Source organism: Myripristis murdjan, chromosome 5 (assembly GCF_902150065.1).
Source record: "Myripristis murdjan chromosome 5, fMyrMur1.1, whole genome shotgun sequence".
Taxonomy (NCBI): Eukaryota; Metazoa; Chordata; class Actinopteri; order Holocentriformes; family Holocentridae; genus Myripristis; species Myripristis murdjan.
Genome location: NC_043984.1, coordinates 23,832,535 through 23,847,420, shown reverse-complemented (window position 1 = coordinate 23,847,420; position 14,886 = coordinate 23,832,535). Strand labels below are relative to the sequence as shown.

General features: G+C 43.3%; 1 protein-coding gene across 3 annotated transcripts in view; it reads right to left on the bottom strand.

Moving 5' to 3' along the window:
- Positions 1 to 10,025, bottom strand: part of dlgap4b (discs, large (Drosophila) homolog-associated protein 4b) — a 31,169-nt gene extending 21,144 nt beyond the window's left edge. Inside the window, exons 1-6 of one of the 3 annotated variants that reach the window (XM_030051934.1) lie at positions 8,657 to 10,025; positions 8,220 to 8,434; positions 6,771 to 6,872; positions 5,832 to 5,982; positions 3,952 to 4,204; positions 3,178 to 3,330 (exon numbers count right to left, since the gene is read on the bottom strand). In XM_030051934.1, the coding sequence (XP_029907794.1) occupies positions 3,178 to 3,330; positions 3,952 to 4,204; positions 5,832 to 5,982; positions 6,771 to 6,872; positions 8,220 to 8,434; positions 8,657 to 9,859 (2,077 nt within the window). In that variant the 5' untranslated portion in view covers positions 9,860 to 10,025. Of the gene's footprint in view, positions 1 to 3,177; positions 3,331 to 3,951; positions 4,205 to 5,831; positions 5,983 to 6,770; positions 6,883 to 8,219; positions 8,435 to 8,656 lie in introns of all 3 variants that reach the window. The other 2 variants (XM_030051935.1, XM_030051936.1) reach the window with 2 other exon arrangements.
- Positions 10,026 to 14,886: the final 4,861 nt, after the last annotated feature.

The window sequence follows — 14,886 nt, the reverse complement described above, 5'->3', positions numbered from 1 at the left end:
TCTGAAACTGACAATCAAAACTCCAGTTGAAATGAATATATAGTGTATTCTTGTGCATTACCAGCTGAACTTTACATCTGAGCGAATACAAATCTTTTGCTTGAGTGCTTTAAGGCATGTGAACATAGTCGCCACCACAGTACAGATGACCCCGCACTTCATAATACAGACTTGATGAGTTAGCTGCATGGTTGCATAGCTGTCAAGTCCTTTTCTGACAAGCAACTGCAGGATTGCTTGCTCTAAAAAATTGCCTTAAAGTATTGTCAATCACAACTTTAACTTTTTGGCCTTGCTTTCAAAATTTCTATTATTTTTATACTTATTTTCCTTTGCCTGCCTGATGCACAGAAACAAAACAATGCAAGGATTTCATATATAATTTCAAGCTGTGAATTATCCCCACAAATGCTTTCACAAATCAGGCTGTAGCTGTTCTGTTAGGTTTCCAGCCCAGGTTTTGTAGTTGATCTTTAATGAGAAGCCACAGACACAACTTGAAGTGATTTCCTAGTTAAAAATGTGCTTATCAAAGAAATCATCTGATGTATTCTATGGCTGGGATGACAACCTGTATATGCTCAGCTACTGCTGAATGGATTAGTCGAATAATCCATTAGTCAACTGTCTGAAAATAAACTGGCTGTAATTTTGCTGACCAATTAACTGCTGCAGGCATTTATCAAATAAAATACCAAACATTTGTTGGTTACAGCTTCACAAAAGCCAAAGATTTGCTTGCTTGTGTCCGTTTCATTTCACTGTAAAATGAAAATGAAAACTCAAGAGTCACTAAGACCTCATTTGGCCTCTGGGAACTTGTGGTGGGTATTTATTTATTTTACATATAGGCTGATAGAAAACATGGTTATTATTCGAAAAAATAATTAATAGTTGAGTCGACAATGGAAGTAATTATTAGTTGCAGCCCTGTTCTCAGCATATGGTGGAATACCCCTGGTTTATAATACACAGAAACACCTCAAAGTCTAGATGTGGAGTCATGCGATGAAATCAATAAATCATGGTCGATTTGTTGTCCAACTGTAGCGGTGTTGGCTTCACACTGCACAGCTCCTGATTAGGGCTGAACTACACTAGAGCTCAGTAGTACTGTGCGCATCTTTTCCAGTTATAGTGGTGCGCTTCTGCAGGTTGCACGGACAATTGGACTTGGCCATACTGCACAGGTACCGAGTACAGTTTGGCTTGTTTGATGAAAGAAAAAAAAAAAAAAAATACAATGCTCAAATTTAGTGACAGAAACGTGTCTAGCATTAGCGATGCAAACCAATATTATTTAAATGACTATTGGATGCACAAAGGCTGAATGAGTGAGTCGAGACTAAGCTCTGTGCAACCAGACCAAACAGCAGCTTGACCAAGGAGGTTTGATCAAGAGCCTCTTTCACCTCAACCCGGACTGAGGGCTTTAACTTTACTATAATATGGTACTAGTCACGGCTGTTAGTTGCCAAGCCAAGCTGAGGATATTACGCACAACGAAACCGAATGCCGTTTCAAACAGTCAAACACTTACCCTGCGGTCAGACGCAGACAAACGCAAAGCGCAGCGGTGTCTTGAGTCAACGCAAGACCTGGGGGTTTGCAGGACAGCTGTGAGCGGCCGACCGTCAGTAGCATCCACTGTGTCTGCCAGGCGGCTGGGTCGCCTTTTGTTTTGGCGAGGAGCGCCCACGCTCAACCCGAGGGAGGCGTGGCGGCGGGTCCGCTGCCGCCTTCAAGTACGCCTCGGAAACACCTACTTTAAAGTTTGGAAGTCGTCCTGTCGCGGATTCGAGTGTTTTTTGTTGACATGATAACCCAATATGTTCTGTTGTGGGGAAAACAACACAAAAATAGTGGAGAAAACGCGCACCAAACACGTAATTGGTGCTTTAAATCGTTTGTTAAAAGCAAAAATGCATGATAGTAAACAACTACAGCACTGATTTATTCACACAGAATGCCAAACAGTAGCATAGCATATAGAGGGCTGATATTGCCTCTAAATTAGGCTATCTGCTCCCTGATCATCACATCTCAGTAAGCAAAACTAGATGTTGCCAAATTGAACCACACTAAGTTTGATGGAGGCTTTTATGCTCTCTCAAAGGCCAGGTGCAAGTTAGTTGAATACAGGGATGAAAATTCAGATTTTCCCAGTTGTGTTTAAGCATTACCGCTTCGCTGGGACACACAAGTGCGCGCGCCTTGGAATTGCCATATTTCTGACGCCACTTGAAGGCAGCATACGGTCTATATTTTAAAGAGTCTCGGTGAAGAGCGCCACGGCGTGGACATTCACTGGGCAACAACCCAGCTGTGTGTGTGTGTGTGTGTGTGTGTGTGTGTGTGTGTGTGTGTGTGTGTGTGTGTGTGTGTGTGTGTGTGTGTGTGTGTGTACAGTCAGAGGGTGGTTGAGCAAGTGTGTCAGGGAAGTCTCAATGTCCACGTAGAGCACCTGCTAACCTGCTATAGCCTACAATCCTGCTGTAAAAATACAAAAGCACTTTTTTCCAGGATATAATGTATAAAAGAGGCCAAAGCAAAATCTATCCAGCTCAGATGTCCACAAACCTGCAGCTTTTTCGGCAATTAGCATGTCAGAACCAAATAACATTACAGCCTGAATTAGACAGGGTTACCTACTTATCTTGCCTAATGGAGGTCAAGTAAAATTGCTCAGATGGAATTCCCAAGGTGAGCATTGACCTAAACACAAATGCATACACCATCATCTCAGAGAGAACAGATCAGGCACTGTTGACCTATGCAAAAGTTCCTGTGTGATGCTTCCTTTGGGGCGACAGGTTGAGAAGCCGTCCCATGACTGAAGGGTTGGACGTTTGATAGCCAAAGATGGCAAAGTGTGTGAATCATCTTAACAAAGTGTCCCCAAACAGGACCCTAAACCTTACCTGCTCACCCTATTTAAACCTTACCTGCTCAGTCAGTCACACTGGACAAGAGGGCCAGTGTCGATATTCAGCTCAAGGTTTTCACAGGTTGCACAGGTGTTAGTTTTGATACATCTTTTCTGACCGTTCTTTTTTAAGTTTATTTTTGCTTTTGTAATCCTGGGAAATGTCATATCAAATTTTTTCAGTGGCGGCTTGATAGAGGAACTTTAGGAGGGGGAGAGGAGCTGGGTCGTTATGGGTTTCAAATTGTTACCTGGGGCTCTGGGAAAGATGCGTGGTCTGTCTGTCCCCAAACGCTGAAGAAAAATTGCAAGCTGTTTCTCCTTCGGGGCTTTGTCCAAGCCAGTGGCTATCAGGTAAGAGCCGAACTGTTCTTTCCATATCTTCCATGGGGTAGAAAGGTCGTCTAGTATGGGCAAGAGAGGCTGCATTTGAACCAAAATGCTGGTGTGTGCATCTGGAGGGCTTGTGTCCCACCCAGGACTGAAGGCTAAGAGGAGCACTCAGAGTGATGTTATGATAAAAAACAAAACAAAAACAAAACAAAAAAGTAACAGATTTTGGGCCACTGGTGGGACTGATTTTAGCAAAGTGTTGACAGTTGGCCAAGTTATTCCTAAGGTTTATTATATCATGTCTTTTTTATCTTCCCTATTTATTTTCTATTTTTTTTTTTTTTACATTTAGCACTTTCATTGTGAACTCAGTTCTGCAGTCATAAAAGATGTTTTTATTTGATTTTAAAAAAAAAAAAATTTTCAACTGTTGTGAATTCTATTCAGAATTTGGTACAAACAACAATGCTGACAATGCAAAAATAACCAAAACCTCCATGTGTATGGTGTAAACATTTAGACTGTCACAGTTTGACAGCCAATAAAACCTGTACTACATCCTAGTAACACCTAATTATATTCATGTTCCAGTGGTAAGCCTTTTTCTATTTTCCCACTTTATTTTGGCTTGTCAAAAGAAGTTTGAAATCTGGTGTTCAGCTCTGATGTGCTGTTTACGACCAGCGACTCACCAGTGCTGGTGCTGTAGGTGCGAACAGTGGTGGCAGTTGGAGGTGGCGAACCTGAGTCCAAGGACGCCGTGTCGTCATCTTGGGAACAGCCGGCTTGGATGGCTCTCAGGTAACTATGGCTACGAGATCGGAAGCATGTTGGCATGGGCAAGTCTGGAGGCTCCGGGTTGTCCTGAGAATGGGAGCGGGAATCTCTGAATGTGGACTCGGAGCTGCGGTCCTCATAACGATGGCTCATTTCCAGGTCCCGTAGCTGGAAGGAGGAAAGATGCAGTTTGGCACAGAGGGCATAATCTGTTGTATAGACACTAGGAGAGCAGTGCTGCATGGCTGAGTCCATATGTACTGTAGCATGCATGTATGGGACTATAGTGGCTGATGTCAAGCACCCTCACACACATGTAGTCTCCAGAAACTGCCCAGCTGACTGCGTCAATAAAGGGCAGGCTCCACCTGTGAGGCACATTTGGTGGGATGCAATAAAACTGCTCTTAAAGGGTCAAATGTGATATGGGATGGGAAAAGGCCATTAGTGCAAGTCAGTGCACAGCTCTATTTAAAAAACCTGGTGTCCACCTCTGTGTATACCCAGTAAAACCACTGCTGCTACTCCTGTTTCCCCTCGGACTGACTCTGTAGACAGGGTATCATTTCACTCATTAAATGCATTATTGTTTTTGGTGTTTGTTACATAGCAATCTATACACAACTTACCAGAAAAAAGGATCAGAGAAAAATGAATAATTTTGAAAAGCTTTTAGTAAGATTTATACATGAACAGCATGCTTAAAAAGAAAGTCAGCTATTTGTGAGACTTACTTAAAATTCATGAATGCAGAGGGGAAAAAGGCACAGCCTTGGAAAGCTATGAAGCAGCCTTGCAGACAATGGGTTTTCATATTCTAATGACTGACAGCAACAACCTGACTTAGGGCCAAAAATTGTGTTTGTAGCAAAGTCATTTTGATGAAACACTGAGTGGTGACAGAGGAAAGTAAGCAAGAAAGTGAAAAACAGGGTGAGCGTCAAAGAAAATGGAGGAGAATGTGGTTGTAGCCACTCCATGTTTTTGAGGCCTGGTCATGTTTTGGGCTGAGGTAATTTTAAGTGACAAAGTGTCAACATTGTTGCCTGCCTCCCAAGAGTTAGTTTAAAATCAATTTGAACTGAATTGAAAAGGACACAAGCTGAGCCGCAACAAGTCCAGATTTCTAGTCCACACTGGATCTGTTAGGTATTGTGCTGTACATGCAAATTCACATACCATTCCCTTTGAATTTGTTACACCGTAACGCCTGCCATAGACCGTGTCCAAATCCCATACTAATAACTTGTAATGCCTCATTTGACAAGTCCATTGAAATAGATCAGAGCCAATTCAACATAGCTGTTCATCAAGTCAGTGACCTTGTCATTGGAGGGCTAATAGCTCTTATGTAAGTGGATGAATTAGACCAATGTCACTCATTCAACTTTCAGGCTCAGAACATTAAAATGAGATACAGTTTGAGGAAAATGAGGATTCTTTGTTAGTGTAAGCTCATTTTACTAATGTCATTCAAGCTGTTATCTGAGAAAATGCTAATTTTACTAAGGAAATGAGTGTTAGTAGCTCGAGGCAGGAGACAGGGCCTTTGAAAATGACTGGTGATTTGGAAGTGGAAAGTTTGCTAGGAGCTAAGTCATGTAAATTTAGGGGAAGTACAAATGTACTCTTAACTCATTAGAAGAATATCTACTAAGCTAATGAGAGGAAGACATGCAAATGGAGTGAAAAAGAAACAGAGGGCTGTTAGGCATGTGATAATTTGGGCTCCATCAGCTTATAAAAGACCACATTTCAAACAATCCATTTTTCCCCTGCCCAGGCATCATCTGACCTGTCCCAGGCAGCTGCTCCTGCCCAAGGTGCTGCAGGCCTGGCTGAAGTCATCATCATCCCAGCGTGGGTAAGATGAGCCCGAACCTCCAATGCAGTCTAGGTTGTCCAGGCTGCGGTTATTGGAGAGCTCTCTGAGAGATGGAAGACAGCTGGAAAGGGGAGGAAGGTGAGAGCAAAGACAAGAGAAAGGGCATATGTGAGGATATGGAATGTGAAAAATAATATTAAAAGCAATGTCGGGAGCGCATGGAGAGATATTCAAGGGGACGATGCCAAAAGAGCCAATGTTTGAAGAGGAACACATGGAGGTAGAGGAAAAAACATGGTTCAGGAGAGAAAAGACAGGAATTGAGAGAGAGAGAAAAAAGGAGGATTAGGCTGTTACTTAAGTCATTCCTTTCATTACCACTTTCATTTAACTGTCCCCATGAATCCAAATCTAGACTCTGTTCCAGTCTGATCTAGTTTCAACATCAATCTTTACAGCATCTGAGCATGCAAAGCCGATGATGTGAAGACACACAGCTATCTGTGCCATCATGGTGCCAAAGTCAAAGAGCATTAGGTTTATAATCAAATACCAGCTGTCATGAAAATAATTCTTTCAGTTTTTACTTAGTCTTTGTTGGCACACAGTGATAGTTACATGACAGTACACTGCCATGCAATGGTCCTTGGACACCCCCCTGACCCCAACCCGAATGGATAGCGCCAAACTGAGCATAGGCTACATTTGACCCTAAAAGCGCTGGGGCAGATGGTATCTAGAAGCTTGAGGGCGGTTGGCAGAAGGGGCATGAGGTTGGCATCTGCAGTTGCCACTAACTTTTACAAACATGAAAGGGGGCAGTGCAAGGTGATTGATCGGAGGTCATCCAATCAGGAAAAAACATTTGCACCGCACCCCCGAGGTGTGGCCGACACACCTATCACTGACCTGCTCATTGACCTGCCCAGCTGGTGCAGAGAGGACGCACTGTGGAGTGGAGACCACAGGGCATCCAGCTCCCCCTGCAACATGGTGAAATCCAGGGTTCTGCTGTTCATGTCAATCAGGGTGGAGCAGACCACAGAGGGAGTGTGAGGTTGGATGGTCAAGGATTGGCAGTTGGAGTAGGGTTAGTCATTCAAACACGCTTTACGGGGTGTATAAATCCTTACATTTCTACACATTGATTGTGAAGTCATTTAAAAGCTCTTAAAACTTAAATTTTTGTTTTTTGAAGTACATAGAGGACTGTGAGTGTGTTCTCCTCATTGTATGTGGAAAAGTATATATCATGTAGACCTGTGTGCACTTCTTAAGATGCTGCCCTCTTGTGTCTGCTAAATAGAGCTGTTTTTTTTTTTCCCACATAATATTCAATCTGTGATTGTGATTCCATCGGAAATATGCCCACTGCCAAATTGGCAATACATGCTGAGGCACTGGCAATTTGTCATTTTGAGATTGTAATCTAACAAGTCGAGAAGCAAGTACAAGAAGAGAAACAAGAGCAAGTGATGAGTACAGTTTGTGCATAAAGTGTTTGTTGCATTATAATGACCAATCCTTTTTTTTTTTTTTTTTTTTTTTTTTTTTTTTACCATAGGCCAAAATCTAAAATATCCACACAGTCCCTTCTTTCTACATAATAAAACACAATGTCAAAGATCTACAGCAAACAACAAAAATGCCTTGTTTTAGTTTAAATGGCAACATTGTCTTGCTTAAATCTGCTTAAAATTGGCTCAGTAACAAATGAAAGAATGTGTATCAAATTTCTGAGGAAGACTAGTTCCACTGCGCCTGCACTACACATAGTGCAATGTGTCTGCTTTGTAAAGCATGTAATTTAAAGACAGTGAGGCACAAGCCCAGTCAGTCAGACAAGATGAGGCTGGTTTGTGGTTATTTAGTGGTTGAGTGCCGTGTCACATTGTGTAAACTGTACTGCTGTTGTCTTAGCCAGGCTGTTGCAGGACTATCGGTAAATCATGGCTGAGGAGATGGCACTGGACTCTGACATGTGGAGGACAACAGGGAGTCTGACGCCCCTTAATTCCATGCGTGAGTAAGCGCAGCTTGGTTGACTGAGTGTGTTTGTATATGTATGTTGTATGCATCATCACTTGCAGACTGAATATTAGCACGCCGAGATCTTAGCTGTGAGCATTAACAAGTGACAGCAGAATATCTGTTTTATTTATTATCCATTTGCTTGACTGCTGAGTGTTTGTGCCAATTAATCTTGACAAAGTCTCTGTTCCTGTGTGATCATGTGGGTATCTCTGAAATGAGTACTTTGCATGTCCATGTATTTTATCATAGATTTGCCTCCCTCACTATTAAATACTAATGTGCACTGCATATTAAAATACAGTTTGTCTTGGTCTGTTCTCTTACTTGCGTGGGGGTAGCTGGTCGCTCAGAGACTGCTGCGTAGCCCTGAGGTAGCTCTGGCGACGAGCAGCGGATTTTGGTGAGGGTTTAGGGCTTCCCTCTGAGTCGTCACTGTCCTCCATGTCGCCCATGGCCTTCACATAACTGCCGCTGCGCATCCGCCGACACGGGATTTCATTGGCACCCCCGCTGCGGCCTAATGTGCTACTCCAATCACCCTACAGGCAACAAGGCATCCGCTAAAATTAGTCTTTGCTTTTCTTATAAAATGTTATCTTTGTACCACTGTATTGCTGCTGCTGTTAACAAGAATGTTTTGCTATTTCATTTACCCATACCAGATATGAGCTTTTATTTCAGGCATCAATATTATTTTACTGTGCTCTGTAAATTAATTCAGTGTCACTTAGTACTATTGCTTTCATTTCAGGTATACTCACCCTTCGCCCAACCTGCAGATAGTTGCAGGCTAGTTCCTGTTGGCAGGATTTGGATTTGAGCATGGATCTGTCCAGAGTAGCTGAGCCCTTCTGGATAACCTGTCTTGGCTGGCCCATGGTTAATGTGGACCAGGAGCCGCCTTTCATAAAGTCACTATCATTCAACACCATACTGCTTATTCCTCCTCCACCCCCACTCCCCCCTCCACCGCCAGGCCTGGGAAGAGCTGGATACTTCATCTCACTGTTGCTTTTGGAGGAGCTGATAGTGTTGTAACCACTGTGGATGTATCTGCTCTGACCCCCCTGGCTGTCGTGGCCAGAAGGACGCCCAAGAGTCATCATGGCCATGGGGTTACGGTAGCTGCTCAAATCGCTGCTGTCCAAATCGTCTGAGCTCCAGTAGCCTGACATGTTGGAGCGTGGTCGCCGTTTGGCAGTTCCTTCTGATTTAGTACCCCGATCCTTACTCTTGGCTCTCCGATTCTGCTTTCCTCCATCCTCTGTGCCAGACGAGCCTCCACCACTGCCAGCAGAGCGTCCATTTACGTTTCCTTTCATGTTGTGGCTCTCCAGTGACTGGGACTTTGCAAAGAGCTTTTGGACTGAGTGTAGCATGTAACGGATGCGTCCAGGGCTGTCTGTGCGCTGCTTGGTGGCAGCGACTGCCGATGTTCTGTGGAACTGCAACGTGCTGAAGCCATCTCTGCCGCCAGGTAGCTGCTTGTCAAACTGCTCCAGCAGATTGGGTGGCGCCTGGTTCTTGGTCGCATGATGCGATATGGTTGCTGAGCCACTTGTAATCATGGGTGTCCGTCCACTTAGCCCTGTCATGCCTATACCCACCCCCATGCCCATGGACATTGATGTGCCCATCGTCCCTGTAGTGATCCCCCCAATGCTATCCCCAGGTGGGGAGAAGTCAGACTGGTCATAGGAGTTGTAGTGGATCCTGGGGAAGGTGCTGCTGTTGGACAGTTGGTTGTTGAGGGGGAGCATGCAGTCCGGTGGGAGGGAACCAGGATTGGCTGAAGGATAGTGGTGTGGGTCCATGGTGCCATAATGGTCCATTGTGGGGCTCAGCAGGTAGGGACTACGAGGCAGGGTGCCAGTCTTTTGAGAGTAGAGGGCATCCGGAGGGCCTGAAGACGGCTCACAGGAGTCAGACAAGTGTCTGTTACGGTTAGTCCCCAACCCTTTCATGTTGGTGAGGAGGGGCCCAGCCCTCTACAGGACCCCCAGGCCAGGGAAAGATGAACGACAACCTCGAGAGTGACTCCTAGGAAAGAGAAGGTATGTAGAAACAAGGGGGTTACATTATGTAGAAGAGTACTGTAATCCACACAAAACACACCCACTTATGCACAGAACCAGACTGCTGTACACATTGCTGTAAGGCTGTGAAGGAAATATTGTGAGGTGAAAAAGCCAGCTATCCACTGCCTCCCACAGTGAACATCTGTGTTACAATGTTGGAAGTTGACTGAACAACAACATGTGGAACAATGACGCACTGTAGCTAGTGGGTCAGGCCAGCATGCATTATGGAAAAAAGAACAATCACTGACTGTTATCTGCCACTACAGATACATTTATGTGAAGCTGTGATTAAGTTGGATGTTCCAAAAGCCAGTAAACAAATGCTCTCTCTTTTCTATATGCACTCAGTTTAATCCTTGACTAAACACTGTTTACAACACAAATATCCCGATACATTTCCATAAATCAACACAATTCAGCTTAAGAAGTATCAGTAGAGCTTCTGGGGCTGCAATTGCCTTGCTCATCAAACAAACTATGATTACAGATTTAACCCAAAGTAAAGTCTGGGAAACTGCAGGTTTAGTACCATCATATGGCAGATGTATTAATGACAGCTCTGTTAAATGTGCTTTTATCCATGGGACTAACTGTCAAAATCTGTCTCTAAGCAATACATTACATTGTCTGTGACTGGAACAAGCATATTGATGTATTACCATTGAAGCCAGCTGAAATCTAGACAGAGGTCCCTTTTCTCAAGCCCAAGATCAAACCGTCTTCTCTGTGTCGGTTCAGCTCTGACAGCACTACCTGCTGCTTCTGACTACCTCCCCGCATATCCCACAGGTTATCTGTGGTACGGATCAGCATAATTTCTGGGGGAGCCCTTTACTTCAGCTGGTAGCACTCCTTCTCCCTCCTATCTTTCCATCTGTTTCTCTTTCTCTCTTCCATCCCCTTTCCCTCTCTCTTCTCTTCCCACCTCCAGTGGGTATCCCTGGCACTGGTCACTGATCTCCTGTCCTGTCTCTACATAGTGAGCCAAGGATGGCTGGCAAACTGTAATGATGAAACCAGTAAAGAGGATTAGACCAGCAGGTGGTGGGTGGTGGGTGTTGGCAGCTACCCCTCCTTGTCCTCCTAGACAAGCTGTGCCACTGCCCTGCCTGGCAGCAAGGTGGAAAAGATGGTGCTTCTTGTCATGGAAAAGGATGGATACTAACGGATGAAGGATAGCACGTAAAGGCTATTTGTGAGGCAGAGATGTACAGAAGCCATATTCAGTTGCTCTAATGATTTATTAATTAATATCAATTCATGATAGCCAAATTGGCTAAACTGTATGCCAACAATAGTATCTCCAAACTTGGCTCATCTTCTACACATTTGGCTCAACTGAGTAGTGTTGCTAAGTAGATGCTAAACATTTGCTAATTTTACATTTTTACTAGATGTGAAATGACCTTTGTAGACAGTTGTTTGAGAAGAAGGAAAACGAGGCGTCACAAAAAAGCTAATGCAATTACAAGTTATCTTCATATAGAAATTTTGCTTCTCACACAGTGTGGACTTGTAAACATCACCTTGCCAAAATCTGCATGTGAAAGAAAGCCAGGGAGCCACCATTCAAACTGTGTTTAACAAAAGCCAAGGAGGCGTATCTCAGTTTAGCATCCTTTCATCACTACCTAATTTACTCTCTTCCTGAGAAAGGGAGTCAGTTAGTGTTGGATCAAAGGATGTGATTCTATTTTTCTGTGTTCTTCAATGTTCTTGTTTGTGAACATTGTTCATGAATAGATTGTGAGTATAAAATATTTCTGTCTCTTTCCTGCTGTAGGGGCAGAGCCCATTTATTTCCATTGCAGCAAACATGGATCTCTGATTAGGAATTCAGTGCTCAACATCATGCATGCTGCTTCTTTGGTTGGTGTAGTGAAAGCACTTTTAGGGATTATTTATATTGGTCTGCCTTAGGATTTTGGGGCATTTGAAAGACTATAAATGTGTAGGGCTTTTGAGCCCTACAGGGCTTTTATTCTTGTCTTCAGTTGTAGCTATTGTAAAAGTTTCCTGAATGCATCTTTTTTTTTTTTTTTTTTTTTTTTTTTGTTAACTGTGTTGTAATGGCAGCTGCTGGACTGGAACTCAAGTACACATTGTAGATGGTGAACCTGAACCTATTATAAATCTGAACCTGGTGCTCCCACAGGTGTGTCATGTGTTGAGGAAAACGACTATGGTGAGAAATGTCTGTCCAATCTACATGCAACTGTTAGAGCTCTTTATCAAGGAATGACGTTTGCTGAGCATGCATGCATGTTTCCAGCATCCCTCTGCCTCATTTACATGTATTTAAACACATGCACACTTGGGAGTTGCCTTGTACAACCCACAGCTGAGCAACTGGATGTTAAGTCATGGACCAACTCAACAGAAACTACTGAAAGAGAACAGCACATATTTCAACCCAGTTCAGAGATTTGAACCAGCAACCTTCAAGTTAATGGAATTCTATCTCTAGGCCACTGCCTTCTTCTTAAATATATAGATTCTAATTGAAAACCAAGCCATGACAGTGTTAAGAAACAGCTGCCATACCTCAACAACCTGTGTTAGCTACAATCCTGGTCCTATGTCCAATGGCACACTGGACCAGAAGGACATGAAGGAAAAGAAAATGCTTGAGCATTGTTCTGCTTTATGATGGCTTGAAGTAGGTAATGCACAAGCAAGACTCATTTATTCATTAACTTGTTGATGGGAAGGACATTTCCCACAAATCCTTGTGCTCACCTTTAGGGAGGCGAATGCTGAAAACTCACATTGCACTGCAACACTGACAAATGATCGAAAGCAAATCCCTTTCAAGACCACACTTCATTTACAGGCCAATATGAACTGATTGTCATTCACCGTTTCAGAGAAGGCACACTTGAAATTTAGTGTGTTGCAGGTGTGATGCAAGTGTAAACGCGTGCGTGCATGTGCACAGATACACACACACACATACACACACACACACACACACACACACACACACACACACACATACACACTCACATAAGGTTTATACAAAACCTTAACCACATACCTATTTATTACTCTACATACCCCTTTAGTGTGAACAATTACCTATTTGCAAAAATCGCTGCATATAAATTACAAGCCTCATGTTTCATGCCGCCACTATTAGCATGCTGGAGGCATAAACTCATTTAGTGTCATTAACAGAGCCTCTCTGAGTGCCATCTCCACTGATAGGGTCAAATCCTCTAAATCCTTTTACACCACATTAGCTAACTGCCTCATATCCTGCCGTGACATGCCACTCAGCTAAGCTTAGCATACCCTCCTCGATGTGTCAACCAGTCCAACTCAAAATGACAGTGATAGTCACATTATTAATGGGGACAGTATTGTCTGCTACATCTAATGCAGGGAAGCTTTTAGGCTATCAAAATGATGGTGTATAAATTAATAGAAAGATGAATGTGCTCTATCAAGTGATGGATATGTTGCATGGTACAAAGACGACTGTAACAACAGTGGGTCCACTGGACTGAAAACAGGCCAGAGACACAGCAGATAGAATTTATTGCATCATTTTTATTCACAAATGTTCCCCTCTCAATGGAAACACTGAATGGGTATGGCGGCTTGAACTTGAAAGGATGAGTCAAAGTGCAGCGATGTCAGTGCCATATTAATTTGCTTTTCACTAAGTAGGGCAAACAGAGCGGTGTGAATATCAAGCCTGGCAGCTACTATTTATGCATCATATATTACCAGTGATGTCTTTACCAAGTAATGACAAGCCTGCTACAGTGTCACGGGTGAGGGGAAGAAAAATAATAGAGGTCAAGAGACACTATCACCCTAAGACAAGAGAAAGAAAAGGACTGAGGCCATGCCACTGCATTTGCTAGCTAATTGCCGGACAGACAGGTGTGTGTGTGTGTTTGTGTGTGTGTGTGTGTGTATGTGTCTATGTCTGGATGTGCTCTCGTGTACAGTACATGTATAGTATCTGCTCATAAATGCATATACATATGAGCGTTAATATGCCTGTGCTTGTGTGTGTGTGTGTGCGTGTGTGTGTGTGTGTGTGTCTTTACACCCTGCTAGGAGCTTCTGGTGGCAGCATCTCCCTGTCTCGTGCACTGGGGAGCTGCCATCTGCTCCTCCAGTGGGAAAACGGGAGTTTGGCATAGTGGCCAATTCATGACCTTACTCATTCTCTCAGCCACCGCTACCTAAGAGGCAAAGGCAGTTCACGCTTGTAACCAGAAGAGGGCAGAAGATCACATTCAATACAAGCAGGGCTGTGTTTCTGCCAAGTTCCATCATGACAGTCATCTTTTCAGGTGTAGACATATTCATAAGCAAGCACACACACACACACACACACACACACACACACACACACACACACACACAAACACACAAATCAAATTATATTCAAATCATATGGTCTTTCCTGTGGTCATAAATGTGCGCAAGAAAATAATTGAGCATGATGAGTTTGTGTGATTTGAATCTTCTTAGTCACCATTTTGTGTTTTGCCATGTTTTATGTTATGGAGGCAAGCTTGTTCAAGTGACGATTAATTTAATTATTTGTCAGTCACTGAACCCTTCTGTCATAAAGCTGTGGAGCTGTAATAACAATAATGCCTGTGGAGGTGTTACTGATACACAGTCATACATCCTGTTGTTATCTCTGAGCAAGTCAGCGATTAAGAAAAACAATAATTAAAAGCAGGAGCTTCCTACCATACCTGCAAAATTATTTATGTTCAAAGACCATCTGAAGAGCCATCGTGTTTTCTGGGGGTCTTTACAGTAAAACCAATGAGTGACAGATGATTCGCAGTCTTTTGGACTGATGTTTGAGAGGCAGATGGTTATTTGTCAAAGGGACAAAAATGTTAGTGTATAGGGACAGTGTTTGCCATGAACATGGT